Source organism: Cavia porcellus, unplaced genomic scaffold (genome assembly GCF_034190915.1).
Source record: "Cavia porcellus strain 051 isolate PalLab524CR breed Dunkin Hartley unplaced genomic scaffold, mCavPor4.1 scaffold_2, whole genome shotgun sequence".
NCBI classification, from domain to species: Eukaryota; Metazoa; Chordata; class Mammalia; order Rodentia; family Caviidae; genus Cavia; species Cavia porcellus.
The window spans coordinates 3707869-3725511 of NW_026947485.1; the positions used below are offsets into that span (position 1 = coordinate 3707869).

A 17643-nucleotide genomic window follows, 5' to 3' on the forward strand; every position below is an offset into this window, starting at 1 on the left:
AAAAGCTTTTCATTTGAGAACAAATCCCCAAGGCCTCTTGCTAAACCATGGCCACCTAGGGAATTGGTTTGCCCATGACTCATTTCACTGGTTCAGTCATCTAGTCTGAGCCCACTGCAGTAAAGCCATACCTACAAACAGAACAGGCCCAAGGGAGGCCGACTACTATTTTCATTCATGGCATGCTTCAGCATCATCCACATGCATGATGCTTGTTTTCCTGCATGTAGAATGCAACAGTTGTGTGGTCAGAAGGCTCCCATCAAGATTTCAAGGGAAAGCTTGGAACTCCAAGCAAGAGGCTGTGAGAGAGCAGTGTGTGAATCTGTGGAAATGAAGCCAAAAATTCAGTGTAGACTCCACAAAGGTTGAGATGCTAGGAATACGGAAAATCTGCCAAGGAAACCTCTGGGCGCTGAGCAGAGACAGAGTCCATGTGGGCTGCTCCCAGTAGGTGATAGGGCGAGCCACCCACGTTCTCTGAAACTGATGTGCACCATGTGCTCTGGATGCTGAACATGGAGCTATAGGATTTAATATTTTTCCTTTGGGGTTTTAGTCTTGTTTTGATCCTATTGTTTTCTGCCCCCCTATTTCTCGTCTTTGGAATGAGAATGTTTACCCTGTACCACTGCACTTTAGAAATATGTTAAAAAAACCTTTTTTTTTTTACAGTGGTTTACACCTAAGAGTTTGCTTTGTGTCTCAGAATAGATTTTGATTTAGATTTTTGAAAAATGCTGGCACTGTTGAGACTATGGGGAGGGAGTTAATGAATTTCTAATGTACACAGGATAATTGAATTGTGTGAGGCAGAGCTACAAACTTGGTCTTGTTTTTACTTGGAGATGAAGTACAGTTTTAGGAGATGGGTCTGGTTATCAAGTTGGAAAGGTATGGAAGGTAAACATTCATTTGTGATAGGTCAACTTGGCTAGATTAAGAAATGCCCTGTGAATTGGTACGCACACTTCTGGTTGTGCTCTTGGATCTTTCAGGTGTGGCCTTTCATGCTTTTTATGGTCCCTTAGCTCAGCACGCATAGAGAGTGACCCCACTTCTGGTGCTGGGCTGCCGTCAGTGAGATTGATATGTAACTCCAGCAGATTAGCTTCTTATAATTTAATATTAAGGCCATACCTACAACAGAACTATTTTCTATTTTCATAATATCTGGTTTCATATCAAGCAATCATTTTCAGGCCCTACATAATGCTACAGGGAATAAATTTATATTTAATTATGTTTTGTAGAAGAAGTATCAGGCAACTCTTTAGTCTTTATGATTCTCATTTTGCAATTGTCCAAGCTAAGATGAAAGATGAAAGAAAATGTTATAATGCTGCATAAATAAGTACTTATGAATGTGGGAGTCCTGTGCAATGTTTAGTGAAAGATATCCCTGAAGTACATCAAGAAGAGAAATTCCTGTGTATTTTAGGTACAACTGTTCTGATTTTCCGTAACTTGAAAAATATTCAACAAAGGCAGAATAGCAGTGTTCTCTGCTGTCGGCCTTGATTTGTCTTCCTGACATCCAGTGTCAGTGGCCAGTCCAGGCAAGCGGCCGTCCAACCTCAAGTCACCTCACCCAGTAACGTCGCGAGTATGGATGCTTTCAATACTTTCTTTGATTCCATGTAAAATCTTAACATTATGTGCATTGCACTCAAACAGTATGAGTTTAAGTTCATAAAAACAGGAGATGAAACATTCTCTTCAAATCTTCCAAAGAGTAATGTTTTTCGTGCATGTGGGCACATGCTTGAAAAGAGGGAGAAAGGACTGAACAGAAATAACTGGATACAGAAAGCTAGTGGAAATGGCTCAGTTTTAAACTCAGACGCCTTGGTGGGAGTGGGACTCGCTGTTTGATGTGCTGGAAGCCGAAAAGCATGAACTGATATTGAGGCCACTGATACACATTCATGTTCACAGAAGGTTTTTCTTGTAATGAGAAAAATTAAGGAAGGAAGGAAGGAAGACAGACAGACAGACAGACAAAAAGAAAGAAAGAAAGAAAGAAAGAAAGAAAGAAAGAAAGAAAGAAAGAAAGAAAGAAAGAAAAAGAAAAATTAAGGAAAAATAATGACACATTCTTTAGTTCTTCATATCCAATATTAATGAAACATTTTAAAATTCCATAGGAGAAATTACTATGGATTTTTAATATAATTTGGCCTATTTTGTTAAGTAGTCACATTGATAACTTGTAACAGAAATTACTAGGTAAAGTGATATAAAAATAAACTTTATAGCCTGGAGCTACATAATAGTAGGTCAATTGAATTATCCTTTGGGGACCTCCATTATCTTTGGTTCTTTATAAGCATTAACATTTACACAGATTTTCTTCCTTTTCTTTTGCCCAGTTAAAGGTACTAAACTGTTCAATATATTTGCCTTATATGATAACATTATTATGAATAATAAGTTGATGTAAAGCCACTATTCATAAAATATAGCATATTTACTAGTATAAACTTGCTTTTCCTTAGTGCTTGGATATTGCCTGTACCATTATCAAAGTTAAACAATACTTTTTGTCCAAACTTAATGCTTTAATTATAATGACTTACTATTTTCATGTATTATTTTAATGGTTAAAATGTAAAGATTCTGTGATATGGTCTAACGTAATAAAGTGGGGTTTTGATTTGTTTTGTTTTGTGTCTTTTTGAGACAGGGTCTTACTACGCAGTTCAGGCTGACCTTGAGCTTATTCGTAGTCCAGAATGGTCTCGAACTTGCGAAGATCCACCTGTCTCAGCCTCCCCAGTGCTGGGATTACAGGAGTGCACTATCACACTGGGCTCATAATAGTTTTTAATGTGACAAATTAATAAATATGCAAAATTAAAGTAGATTTTAAACTGAAAACTAAATTTAAATATAAATATTTTGCCTGTGTGCCCAGATTTGTCTTTTGCATAGCCTGTTTAATACATGATCTCACTTAGCTAATAGCATACCCTATTTATCACATGCTTATACTTAGACATTTCCAAAGACTAATTATTTACATTGTACTAAAGTTAGAAGTAATATATTTTATTAGCAAGTTTTTGCTACTTTGATTATTGAATCTCTCTTTTCTACAAACCATGTGTTCCCCGCGTACTTCACACCATTTAATGGAAGCACTCGCATTGTCCTCAGTAGCTGTCGGTTAGCCTGTGTCCTGCTCTGTGTCCTGCAAAGCCCAGAGCCAGGCCCCACAGTGTGTGGCATGTGACTAAGGAAGCCTCTCACCTACAGAAGCAGCGGGCAGTAGTCAGCAGTTGGTACTGATGAGTCCTTCAAGTCCAGAGTCAAAGAACTCAGCTGTCTTTTTTTTTTTTTTTTTTGTCTTTTTCCTTTTTATCGGTACCAGGGATCGAACTCACGACTGCCTGCTTACAAGGCAGGCGCTTATGCCGCTGAGGTAAATCTCCAGCCCCTGAACTCAGCTGTCTTTATGTGGACTGAGTTCAGTCTTAACTCACGATAGCAGATTATTTGCATTCATAGTTATGATAAGTTTATTTCACAAATTGAGTTCTGCTGAAACAGTGTTGGCTCTGGAAACATGTGACAAGTCTCTCCTCAAAGGCCTGAAAGAGTGGCTTCTGTCTTAACTGCACCCCTAGCACCCCAACATGTCAAAGCAGACAGTTTGTTTCATTTACTTCATTCTTTTTTTGATGCAAAATCTTGAAAAATACTTCATCAGCTCCAAAAACAAAGGGAGGGGACCAGGGAGTAAAGAAGGAGAGGAAAAGATGGAGGAAAACCAGGACAGAAAGCAGGGGAGGGAAGGAGGAGAGGAGTGGGGAGAAATTCCTTTGGAGTATCAAATCTACCTGGAAAAAGAGACCTGATTTTATCAGAGTGTATCCCGGCTTCACATCTGACAAAAAATTCCAGCAGGTCTTACCTGTTGCGTTTTAATGTTTAAGCTGGACTGATGTTGGCCCTAGAATTGATTTTGAAAAGTAAAATGGGGGTGGGGGTGTCGATGTCCGCTCCCGGCCGGCAGGAAGGACACACGACAAAGTCCGGTAGTGGACAACCTTTTCTTTTTATTTTCCTTCTCCGTACAGCCTGCCCTGGGTTCTCCCAGCTGAAGCCTCCTCTGGTCCGCTCCCCGCGGCTCCTTTTGTGCTTCAGTCTGCCCCAAAGCCTCTACCGGTCCGCTCTCCGCGGCTCCTTTTGGGCTTTTACTTCTGGGCTTCTACCTGGCTTCTTCTTCCGCCCAGGGGTGGCACCGGTATATATACGGGTACAGTGTCCAATCATGTTAAAGTAAGCAAGGCAAGCTGATTGGCTAACATCATCAGTTGCCAGGCAGAATATATTGTTGAGCGGGTTGTTTACGCGGTAAGCAGGAAACTAACATATTCGATGGGAGGGGTAATCTACCTCAGGCTTTGCTCTTTACCACAGGCCGCACGTCCGCCGCGCAAGGCGAGCTATCACAGACGCGGCTCCCAACATCTCCCCCTATTTTATTTTTTATGAATGTGCGCATCGTAGCCCTTCCTGGACTGGGTGCAGAGGCTTATGCCCTATGTGTAGGTCCACCGTAGGTCCTTGGCTTAGACCCTGGTTGGCCATGCCATGGTCTGCCAAGGCCCTGAGGCCCTCGTCCTTTTTCTAGGGCCAGGCACAAACTGGACGGAACCTGGATGCACACAAGCTTGCACTCATTTCCTCTCCGTAAAGGAATCCCCTCGGAGAGAAATTTAGACCTGGGCAGCATCTAACAGTCCAGCGGCTTACGTGCAGGATGGGGTAGGGCCTGGCTTAGGTCGAGTCGTGCTGGGGAGGCACGCTCTTACCCGTCATTGACTCACCTACCCTGCTGTGTATTGTCACCTTATGGAGGAGAATGAGGGATGCCCGCCATATCTAGACTCGGTCGTGGGCCGATTGAGCAAGCCATGCATATGCCTGAGGATCTTCTTGTCCATTTCGGGCTACCGCTATTTCTATTCATCTTATTGGTTGGTCTGTGATGGATCTCCAGTAGGGCAGGTCTGATCTTCAGTCGAGGGCTTTGTTGCCCATGTCAGTCTCTCCGGTATCCACAGTGGTTCTCGTCCCGGTTCCTGTGGGAAAACACAAACCGCGCCTCGGTTCCAGCTGACCACTGGATCCGGGCCCATCCATTGTCCTGTCAGGACATCTTTCCACTTCACCCACCCTTTATGGTTGGGGGAAGGGTTGCAGTGCTCCACAGCTGGGGAGCGATTATCATTATTTAAATTTAAAAAATTGTGTGTGAATAGTGCCATGGATAATCGTGCCTTTGGGGCCAGGCCTTGGCCTACTCCCCCTTTTTGTTTTTGTATTTTTTATTTTTTATTTTTATCTTTTTCGTTTTTTTTTTTTTTTTTTTTATTGGTACCAGGGATCGAACTGGCGATTGCCTGCTTACAAGGCAGGCGCTTATGCCGCTAAGCTAAATCCCCAGCTCCCATTTCCTCGACCGGCGTTTTTCTCAGCCTGCTCGGCAGAGAACTCTGTGTACCAGGCTCGCCAATCCAGGTAACTACCCGAGGGCAGACACGCCTTTGCCAGCTGAATCCAGTCCGCGGGGGTGAGGGGCCCAGAAGACAGATTCTCCAGCATGGCAATGGTGTAAGGCGCAGTCGGCCCAAAGGTTGTAACTGCATTTTTAAGTTTTCTAATCTGCTTTATCTCAAAAGGCTCCCATACATTGCGTCCCTGGCCCATAGCTACTTGTACAGGAAATATCCCGTAGGGGCCACTATCTATCCCAGATGGATGTACCTCATGAGACAAGCGTCCCCCCTGCCAAAGCCGCCTGTAAAAATACCGACCCGCCGGCGGCGGAGCATAAGACAGCGGCCGTGATTGGGCGGAAAATGGGGGCCCGTGCATCACTTCCTGTTCTGGCGAAAGGGGAGAGAGCTCCCAGGCGGCCGCCTCGTGGCGAGGAATCGCCTCCGGAAACGGCCCCCAAGGTGGGGCGGAAGGCTTCGCCTCCCTCTCGCGCCGGGGAGCGCTCAGGAGCTCTCTACTCCTCCACAGACCAGGTTGAGCAGAGCGCAATTCGCGGGGCAACGCTGGAAAAGAACCCTGCGACTCCTTATTGAGCGATTTAGGCTCCTGACAGCTGGTCTCTTTGGCCTCCTTGCCATTCAACTTTCCCTCGTCCTCGGAGTCAGACGACTCCGAGGCTAGAGCCCCGTCCTCCTCCTTAGCATCCTTGTTCCCCTTGACGGACCCCTCTCGGGAGCTCCCTGACTGGGCCTGCTCAGATACCCTGCGTACTTTTGTAAGCTCTTGAGAGCTTTCTCCACAACCACCCTCGCTCTTAATGTTGCTACCTAACATGTTTCCCATCTTTTAATATGTTACTCACCGCGTGAGGCCCAAGGAATCCGCCACTTACGCGTGAGCCTGAGGGGAGTCTAAAAGCCCTGTAGGTGCGCGCCACCCAGAGCCCAGGCTTATCCCCAACTCACCTGTCTCGCAGCTCTGTACTGGAGCGTTGTCCACTTCCACGTCTCGGGGGTGATCAGTCCCCGGGCGGGCCTCCAAATGTCGATGTCCGCTCCCGGCCGGCAGGAAGGACACACGACAAAGTCCGGTAGTGGACAACCTTTTCTTTTTATTTTCCTTCTCCGTACAGCCTGCCCTGGGTTCTCCCAGCTGAAGCCTCCTCTGGTCCGCTCCCCGCGGCTCCTTTTGTGCTTCAGTCTGCCCCAAAGCCTCTACCGGTCCGCTCTCCGCGGCTCCTTTTGGGCTTTTACTTCTGGGCTTCTACCTGGCTTCTTCTTCCGCCCAGGGGTGGCACCGGTATATATACGGGTACAGTGTCCAATCATGTTAAAGTAAGCAAGGCAAGCTGATTGGCTAACATCATCAGTTGCCAGGCAGACTATATTGTTGAGCGGGTTGTTTACGCGGTAAGCAGGAAACTAACATATTCGATGGGAGGGGTAATCTACCTCAGGCTTTGCTCTTTACCACAGGCCGCACGTCCGCTGCGCAAGGCGAGCTATCACAGACGCGGCTCCCAACATGGGGGCATCACTTAGAAATGCAGTAGCTCTTTAAAGCTGGAGATTTTGAAAGAATTTTAAAATGCTGTTTCAATTGCTGGAATGAATTTAAGTTTTAAAGCAATAGTTCATTCTGCCGTCACTAAAGATGAAGAACTCCGCTTTCTTTTAGGACGTGTTACGTTAACATATCCTTGATATTTGTACCAAAACTGTATCTGGTACTGAAACAACATGCAAGCTTAAAATATAAACAGTTCAAATCTGTGTCAGTTAGAATTCGCATAATAATTATTCTGTCTTCATTCTATGGGGCTGATTATAGAAAAATCTGTGGAGTGAGGAGCAGTTTACTGAATTATTAATGAAGAACAATTCGTTGTGCCACAAACAGTATCGGTTGATGAGTTAAGACTGGATACTCTGTAGCAGTTCTTAGATTATGATCCTGCTTTCACATATGCCTTGCAGTCATTCTAGTGTTCAGATTGTGATAACGGTTTCTTACTCTGTGAGTATCCTTTTATAAAATGTTATAATATATTTGGTTAAAATGCCTTAGCCTGTGATTGAATATGGATGAATCCAAATATTTATTTGTTAATGCAGCTTAATTTTAGACTGTGGTATACTCTCAGAAAACCTTATTTCATGTGCTCTATAATTGAAATCAGTGTAATACGCTTTTGTTATATAGGTCTAGTTCCAAATTAGTGTTGTACCTAGCTCCTAGGACGGAGGTCCACTGTTTGTGTTTCCTACGGCTGTAATTACCATTGACCCTTCTTACTCCTAATGACTTGCTACTTTTTCAATACAGGTAATGGACTAGGAATTAGGATTGTGGGTGGTAAAGAAATCCCTGGACACAATGGAGAAATTGGAGCCTACATTGCGAAGATTCTTCCTGGGGGAAGTGCGGAACAGACAGGGAAACTTGTGGAAGGTAAGAATAAGCCATATCAAAATAAACCACGGTGAATATACTCACATGAAACACGCTTTAATTTGATATTTAAATGTTCTCCGCCATTACTGCATAGATTACCTTCTTTGCTAATGGCTAATTGTGACATTTTGGTATAGTCACATAAGAGAAGATGTATCCACAAGCATGTGCATTTTCTTTTAAATTGCATTGTCTCTTTGGTAATTGGTGAGCTATAGGAGTATGTTGTTTGCAAAATCAGTAATTAGTCAAGAGTTTTTACAGACTGGAGCTGTGTTATTAAAAAGCACTTTGGATTTGCCTACAGTAGTGTTTTGTAAATACAAGGTGCTTTGTGATCAGACCTACAAAAGTTTGAGATTCAGAGGGCTCAGGTCAGGTTGCATCTGCCATCTTTTTGTTAAACCAGCTTCTTTCCAAAGCCATGACCACGAATTGACATGGGCAGCTTGGACGCTTTCTGTGAGGATCACAGAAGGACATTCAGGACAGAGACCTGGAGTCTGCAGTGTTTAAAATACTTATTCTTTGGCCATTTGGAGAAACAGTCTATCAAACCCAATACTCAGAATTGTCTACCCTTGACATTATTCACCAGATTACATTACAAACATTTTAAAATAATGATCTTTACAGATGTAGCCAGTGGTCCAGGACTACATATTTCACCTTTGTTCAGTGCAGTACTATAACTAGGTTCTCAAAAATATATAATAATTTTCAATTATAAGTCAAATCGTGGGGTCATTCCCATCCTCTAGATTCTCTCTCTGGACAGCTGGAGAACTACAAGGAATATTCTTTGCAATGAACATTGATTTTTATATGGTAGATATAAGCTTTCAAGTTTATTCTACCTAAGACACTTATAAAAGTATTTTTCTGCCATATCATATTTTAAATTCCACCTGTTATTACTTAAAACCTTAAATTATGTTAACAATGATTCACTGTCATTTTCTTAAATCAAAAATGTTGGGACCTAACAAGAAAATCCTAGGATATTTTGATATACTGTAAGAATAAACACAGACCAGAGACAGAATGTGTTCATCACAGTTTTGTGCTGGAAGCAACTTGTCCCATCTTATTAAACAGGCTGTGCACACCCTGTCACAACGGAATAGTCAGTGACACTGTGTGGATGGCGTGCCTCGGACACGGTGAAGGATTTACAATGCGGAAGCAGGAGAATGCTATAAATTAAGGCTGTTTTTGCTTGTTTTCACTTGCTTTTAAAATGCCAGTTTACTAGTGTTTGAATAAATACATAACAGAGCATAGCACGGCAAACATCATGGCAGTGGTAAAACAGTGCAGTTAGGGGAGCCAGCCAGACAGCTAATGCAGGAGATGCTGGTGAACCCCGAATGACAACTGTGAGGAAGTCTGGACCTGCAGGGCTTCCCTGTAAAGGCAGCCCTCTCAGTTAGTTCTCCGTTAGAGGCTGCCATCCAGTTAGGGTGCATACGTTGGGACTTTACGATGGGAATGATAGGGTCACTTCAGCATAGGATACTCCTGGAAGAAATCAAGTAGTCAGTTTTCACTTCAAAGCAAAATCTGTAAGCCAGGCATAGTAGTCCACTCCTTTAATCCCAGCACTCTGGGAGGCTGAGGCAGGATGACCACAAGCTCACACCAGTCTAGAAAGTTTAGCAAAATCCTGTCTCAAAACAAAACAACAAAAACACAGAAAAACAAAGCAAAAGACCACATTGTTTCTCTGGTGTGAGAAACACAAAGGGTAAATCAGGACCAAAATGTATAATACACATTGAAAAACAGGAAGAAAATGTTCAGATGCCAAGGGGAATAAGAGTAGGGAAGGGGAGAAGGAAGGAAGGGAAAGTTTTAAAAAAGAAGAGAAGAAAATAAGGCAAACGTTGCTTTTGTATATGTGAGGAGAGGAGGGATTGAAGGGGGGGAAATGGGGAACAAAGAGAAGTGAAGATATATCATGCACAGGTACAAATTCTCTAGGATGAATGTGACCATTATGTGTATCTAAAGTGTATAAATAAACTTTAAAAACATAAACTTAATCTTAAAAAACAAAACAACAGAAAAATGATAAAACAGCAGCAACCACAACGACAACCAGAAATGATGGGTTCAGGCCCCAGGATAATGAGGGGCGCAGGAGGGGTGATGGGAGGAAACGTGTAAGACAGTGTGGTCATCAGTCTCCCTGGTCACCCGGCAGAGCTGCCTCCATAACGTGCAGATAAAACCCCAGAGACTTACTGGATTAATCTAGCACCATGGAAACGAGCAAGTACCACAGATTAGGATGACTTTACAGACAGTATCAATGACATGTGCCACTTACAAAAGTTCAGATGCTTAATTTAAAAATGGACATAATGTGATTCTTTCAAGAGAGAAAATGGAAGGTAACTTAAAATCACATTTGAATTGCAGTCCTCAAGACTACCACTAAAGACCTCTGATCTTCAGACCTGGTAGTTTTGCATTTTATCTGATTTATTGAGCTGAGAAATCAAGAAGAACTCTGTGCATGTGATACAAGATTTTACTTTTTATTAATTATCCTACTTACTCTCTCAAAGTTTTGCCACACTGCCAATTCAGGCTTTTCTATGAACACAGACCTAGTTCCTGGAGTCCAGTTTTTATGGAACCAACACCCATAATTTATTTAGGATTTCCAGCCTTGCTTATTTACTCCTCAATCACAGGAGCTTAGTAAGACGTGTGGAAATATTTCTACTGGATGCCTGACACTGTCTTGGCTGGCAACCCTTATCATCATCTTAATGTTGCATATTCTGTGGAGTAAAGTCAGCATGACAAATGCTCTCCTTGCTTCTGCCTAGGAAAGCTGTGCTTGTGTTCTGTGCCACCTCTCCAGAATAATAAACCTTCACGCCTTGTATGGGCAGAGCTCCTCCAGGCAGGTGGCCACCACCACAGAGTCATCCGCAAACCTTTGCCTTGTTTACAGAGTGCATCTCCCGCTTCTGTGTGCATCTGTGTACGCGCCTCCCTGTGTTTGCCTGTGGCTTTGTGTCTCCTCGTGACATCCTGAAAGCTGATGCTTTTGCATTTAAATCCACAATGGATTATTCAAAAATTTTAAAGCAATATTTAGCAAAAGCATTGATTTTTTATGCCTCAAGTAAAACTGAACATTACTGAAATAACACCAACTGTGTATAACCAAAGGGTTTTTTGGGGGTGTGTGTGTGGTACCAGGGATCAAACCCACAACTGCACACTTGCCAGGTAGGCACTTATACCACTCAGCTAAATCCCTGGCCCCAAAAGGTTCTGTTTTGTTTCAATTTTTTTAAAAAATTCATGACTAATTAAATTTTTAATGCATGTATTGGAGGTAGTAGAAATGATTGATTTTTTTCATGGTTTGAATTCCATGATTTTCTAAGGAGAACATATTTCCTGTTTGACTATGTTAGCTCGGTAGGTTGGTACATGGTTAATATAGATAATATGAATGTTTGTTTAATTTACTGAATTTCTCTGTCTAGGCAGGAGATTACAGATACGCTTAAGAAGCAATGCTCTCTCCTAGGTCTCTCTTTGCTTCTGCAGTTCTAAGTGTGGAAGTGTGCAGACCAAGCCCTTGCTGCATCAATACCGTCTTCCAGGGGGTGGAAGGCTCGGGGGCTGTAGAATTCATAGCCTGTGCCTTTTTCTGATCCAAGTTATTACTCAGGAAGTTTAACTGTGTCTACTGCTTTTTCTGAGCCTGTCCATCTCTCCTATAAAGGCTTGTTGGACTCATCAGGGTCTGACATTTTAGAACTTTAACAGCAATCAATAGCCTAAACTCTAATCAGGATGACTGAGGAAAGCTGCGTTCTCAGATTTCCTGTAACCTTGTGCTTTCTGGAATTATCCTTTTAAAACACACTGACCCAATTATGTAGGTTTTCTGGTGCTCATAAGCCAATGCCATTCTGAATATACTTCCTGGAAAATACAAAATCCAGTATATTTTTAATTACTCTTCTGGTTATTTTTAAAAAATATGTTCACTCAGTATTTTTTGAAAGCTCTTTAGGGAAATGGTTTATCTCATTTAACAGTGGGCGTAAATATATTTCAGAATGCTGAGAAGTGGCGATAATTATTATCACAAAATTATTAAATAAGTTTGATTTGAAACACTCCCAATCTTACCTTATGTATCACCTTCTAAAATAAATGCTCATTTCCATTAGTGAAAAATTCCTGAATCAATCTTTTAGTCTGATCTCAGCCTTCACTGGTTTTCTTAAAGAACTCAGTTAATCAGTTATGTGAGATTTTAATCTTTCAAAATCTTGAAATTTATCTCTTAAACTTAATTCTGAAATACATTTTCCCCTACTGTGAGACAAGACAGACCACTTCCCATCATTATTTAGTGACTACTCTTGGACAAACATTGAATACAGAGTGATCTGTAACCCACTACTTTCCTTTTAATTATGTAAGATTAGACATTGGGAGGGGTTCAGTTACAAATCTAATTAAGTTCCTAGAGCACCATTCCCTGCTATTTGTTTTAGGATTAAAATTCTAACACTTTTTAGACTAATAGTGTTGTGGTTTGAAATGTTCAGTGACATTGGATTTTAAATGGCGTATTTTCTGATTGTTCTTTGGTATTGGTTTTCTCTTTGAACTAATTTGAATATCTAAAAGTAATTTAGAATTTTGAAAGTTTAATTACAGCATTCCAGGTTCATTTCAACTCTTTATTCATGGATAAATGATGCTAAATTTTTTATTTCACAATATTGGTAACAAATTCAGACTAATCAGCTCTTGACAGATGGGCTAAAAAATGGATATCTCCTCTCTTGCAAACTTCCTTCTCCCTGGAGTGACCATTTTACTTTGTGAATTTCACTCTGTATCATTGCAATTCTAGCAAATTTTGAGGTTATAAAATTAAAAATATCAACTCAAAATAGTAAGCAAAGCACGGAATTGGTTGCTCCCTGACATATCTGTCCTGATTCACTTGCACTTCAGTGCTGCATGTGTTCTCCTCTGGGCACCTCGCGGGCACACAGCCAGGCTCGGGCCTTTCCGCCCTCCGTTCCGTTTCCTCTGCACGCCCTTCCGGCCCTGCTGTGGAGAGGCTCCTCTGCTGCTGTCTTTGCTTTCTGGGGAGCGGAGTCTCGCAGGATCTGCTCAGCAGGCGTTAGCTCTCCCATTGCTGATTCGCCTGTTCTTTGTCCTTATTATTTAATGGGGTCATTTTAATATATTTTATTGATAGTTTCAGTAATTCTTTATGGATTCTAGGTATAATCTTTGATCAGACATAGGCTAGAAATACCTTCTCTGCTTACTTTTTAGTTTCTGGCTTTTTAAAAAATAAGATGAAATTTTAATAGAATTAAATTTATCAATGTTTTATATTAGTTAAGAAAATTTCCATGATGTGAAGTCTTAATTAAATTATATTCTAAAAATCATAAAACTATATATTACATAAATGTCTATAATCATATAATTAAGTAGTTGTTACCTATGATATGATCTCTAAATTTTGTATTCTAGTTTTGTTTTGCTCCTCCGTATGGATAATCCGTTTCCCTATGCACCACTGTTTGAATAGTAAGACATTACTTTGGTCAACCTACAATATTCTATACTGCGGTCCTGTCTCTCCTGTGTCTGCTCAGCCCCAGCCCCACCCGCCTGCTTGCTGTTGGGCTGTCACTTGGCACACACCCGACATATTCTCCTCGGGGGTCTGGACCTGGTGGCCCGTCATCACAGCACTCGGGGAGGCTGAGGCAGGAAGATCACAAATTTGAGCCCAACGTGGCAATGTAAAGATTTAGGGAGACCTTGTCTCAAACTGAAAAATAAAAAGGACTGCAGAAGTAGTTCAGCGTGAAAGCTCTGGGTTTAATCAGCAGTACCACAAAGGAAACAAAAGTCTTGAGTGATACAGAAGGTAGAACAGGTGGTCGGGGAGGGTGTGGTGGGTCAGGTGTGGACACCAATGCTCAGCTCGGTGAAAGCGGCTTCAGATCCCCGGTCTCTCCTTCCTGGACACAACTTAGGCATTTGGTAGGCAGACAACATCTTAAAACTTCAGTGTGTGAATATTGTGATAAACCTGCAGAGCCCTTGGCATGGAGCGTCTACACTTGCTTTCCGACGGTTTGATAAACCTGCGTTCCTCGCATGTGATCTGTGTTCGGGATTTCTTATTCTCAGCCCTGGCTGCTCGCATCTCAGTAGGCCGAGAGGAGGCCGAGGAGTACACTCATCAGTTCCCTGGGCAGACTGTTCCCCCACAGCCTGCCGCGGGCAGCACCGCTTCAACACGGGGAAGCGAGAGTGAGTGGAGGTCCTCCGGTGTCTCCCGCGCTGGAGGCCTGCAGTGCGGGGCTGCTGGGGCTGTGCTGCTTGAAGGACTGACGCCCAACACTTCCTTTTGTTTTTTAATCATGATAGCATTTTCTGAAAATTGTAGTTAATGCAAAAATGTAAAATCAGTTGCTCTTCTAAATTCCTATTTTCGTAACCACTTTCCTGGCTTCCAGGCTAGCTCTGATTTCACTCATTTTCTCGAGAAATGTACCTATCAGCAGTGTAGAAAGTCACAGAGGGCAGGGAGGAGGGCGGAGGGCCACAGCATAACCGCAGAGACGCGGAGGAAACGGAGAGACTGAGGTCAGCCTGGCTGCACCACACGGTCTCTGCGGGGGGCAAGGTCACGAGGCCCCCACTGAACCCCCCACCGAACCCCAGCCTCCCCCGGCCCACCGACCCCAGGCCTGCACCCAGCCTCGCTCCAGCCTGGAGCTCCCCGCTGGTCCCCAGGCTCCTCCTCCTTGACTGTCAGGTGCAGGGGACCTGTGCCTTCGTTGGCACGTGCTAAGGATTTGAGAGCTTAGTGTTATTAGTTTTATCTTAACTCAATACATGACTTGTGATTATGCAGTTAAATCTAAGGATTTAGCTACCAAAGCAGTCAAAATGTGTAATTCTTCTGTACCACCAGAAAAGATATACAAAGTCACTGTTAGGGTTTTTCAGAAGTGTGTTATGTAGATGCTGCCTTATATAATGTGAACACAAATGAAATGTTCTAATCTCATTCTTTTTTACCGAGAAGACTCCTTACTGGCCAATGGAACACACAGGAATGTCCTCTGTAACTCATCTGGCCTGGTATCACCACTGTTTTATAGTGGTATCATGTTTGCTTATGAGTTAGGAAAATTATTTCTCTCCATGTATTTTAGAGAGCTGAAAGAAGTAGTGAATCTTTCTATATCATTGACAGACATGCTGTTAAACTATATTCCTCTTAGATAATTCTCATTTTTCAATGGAAAATCAATTACTCTACAATATTGTACACACAATAATATTGACTGATAGCATTGGAAAGTCAGTTCTATTTATTAAAAGTAACTGAGAAGTTTTGGAATGGAATTTCACCATTATGTACCATTTATTATTTATTGAACTTTTATCAAAGCAAACAAGGTTATTTACTAAACCTTATTTGTCATTTCAAGGGCAAAACCATACCACTTCTTAGGAATAGCTTGACACAAAATTTGTTCTGTTCTTTAAAAGTTCTGTCAGGATGAAATTTTTGCTGTTTGAAATGGTTTCCTTGTATTACTTACATTTCTTGACGCTTCTTATGAGGGAAGAAATTGTGCATTATAATTTAGCCTTTTGACTGTACTATTCATAATAATTATAGTACCACTGGCTGAACATAGAAGGACATTTAAAAATTTTCTACACAGACATTTTCCCCTTGATGACTTTTGTATGTTGCTATATGTATATACTGGGAAGTGACTACCAAAACCAAGCTGGTTAACAAGTCCTTCAGCTCCCATAATTTTTCTTTATTTATTGGTAAGGTCATCTATAACCTTTGCTCTTAGTGAATTTTAAGTGTGCAGTACTAGATTGCTGACCAGATTCTCCAAGAGCAATACATCTCCAGAACTTATTTTTCATTTTTTTTATTTTAAAAGGCAAAACAGAAAAAAAGGATGGAAATGATACAGAACTTCAAAAAAACGGTAGAAAAATAAACACTACTTAGTTTTACTGCATATTGTTATCTTAGAAGTGGTTGTTCAGGTTACAAGAATTAGGTGCGAGAAAAATGATCAATCAAACAACAAAAGCACAAACTGTTCTTTTGGAGAACAAACAGAGATTAGTAGTACAGTTATCTATCTTGTATATATTGTGTTCTCCCTAGTGGGGAAAAATTGAAAGAGTAATAAGATCCAAAATGTACAGTAAATATTGTGATAGTGAAAGGGAAAGAAAGTGCCCCAGAACTTCTTTATCCTAAAACTGAAATGTTCCCTTTGTTTTTTGTTTATTGAGGGGAGGGAGATGTGTTTGTTTTTGTTGCTTTATATTGTTTTTTTTTTTTTTTTTGCATCATGGGAGTTTTTTGTTTTGTTGTTGTTGACTGGTTGTGTTTTGTGTTTTCTTTTTTTGTTTTTGTTTTTTTTTTCTCTTTTTGCTTTAGTACTGAGGATTGGACCCAGAGCCTGGGGCCTTCACATTGAGCTATACTTCAGGGTCCTCTTTATTTATTGTTTTGAGAAGAAGCCTTGATATATTGCTAAACTGCCCAGGCTAGGCTTGAATCTAAAATCCCCCTGCTTCATCCTCCTAGAATGCTAGGATTGCAGGTGTGCTCCCCCATGCCCAGCATCTCCCATTTCCCCCACCCCTTAGAATTTTAGAATATAAAATTCTACGTCATCCATCCATACTCCTTCTGCTCCTTCTCCTTCTCCTTCTCCTTCTCCTTCTCCTTCTCCTTCTCCTTCTCCTTCTCTTCCTCCTCCTCCTTATTCTGAGACAGGCTCTTACTATGCAGTTCAGGCTATTCTTGAACTCACTGTGTAGCCCAGGCTGGCCTGGAACTCCTATGGATCATCCTGCCTCAGCCTCCTGAGTGCTGGGATCACAGGTGTGCACCACCACATTTGGTCACTCTGTTCCTATGGGTTCATTTTTTTAAAATTTCACGTGTATGTAAGATTATACAGTACTTATTTTTCCCTCTGCCTTATTTCACTTAGAATAATGCTTTCAAATTTCATTTATGTTGTTGCAAATCTCTGTATTTTTATTGCTGTAACAATTTCCAGCCACTAATCCACCCACAGACAAATGAGTTGTCTCCATGTTTGGCTATGATTGCAAACACTTTGATGAACAGGGGCTTTATTTCCTGTAGATAGACACAGAAGTGGGCTTGCTGGATGTTATTTTTGGTTTTGTCTTGTTATTTTTTTTGAAGGACCTGTATACTTTTGTGCAAATTTAGGCTCCCATTTCTAAACCTTCCCATTTCTTGACATCCTTGGGAACACTTATTTAACTTTTTGAGAAGGTGCAAGGGGCTGTTTCATTGGGACTTTGATCTGCTTTTCCTTGATAATTAGGGTTGATGACCACCTTTTCAGGGACCTGATGGCCATTTGTCTGTGTGATTTGAAAAAGTATCTATCCTGGTTCTTTGTCAATTTTTAAATCAACTTGTTTCCTTTCGTTTGTGCTCAAGAGTCTTATGACTTTCTTCTGTGTGTGTGGATAACATCTTGTTACATATGTGCCCTGCACTTTTCTCCCATTCTGTCGATTGTTCCTTTGTGTGCGGACCTTTTTAGTTTGGGATTCTCCCAC

The 17643-nt window shown here is 41.7% G+C and overlaps 1 protein-coding gene across 4 annotated transcripts in view; it reads left to right on the forward strand.

Moving 5' to 3' along the window:
- Positions 1-17643, forward strand: part of Pclo (piccolo presynaptic cytomatrix protein) — a 353455-nt gene that overhangs the window by 239833 nt on the left and 95979 nt on the right. For all 4 annotated transcript variants that reach the window (XM_063237492.1, XM_063237501.1, XM_063237500.1 and 1 more), the window contains one exon: positions 7834-7959. In XM_063237492.1, coding sequence (XP_063093562.1) covers positions 7834-7959 — 126 coding nt within the window. The remainder of the gene's footprint in view (positions 1-7833; positions 7960-17643) is intronic.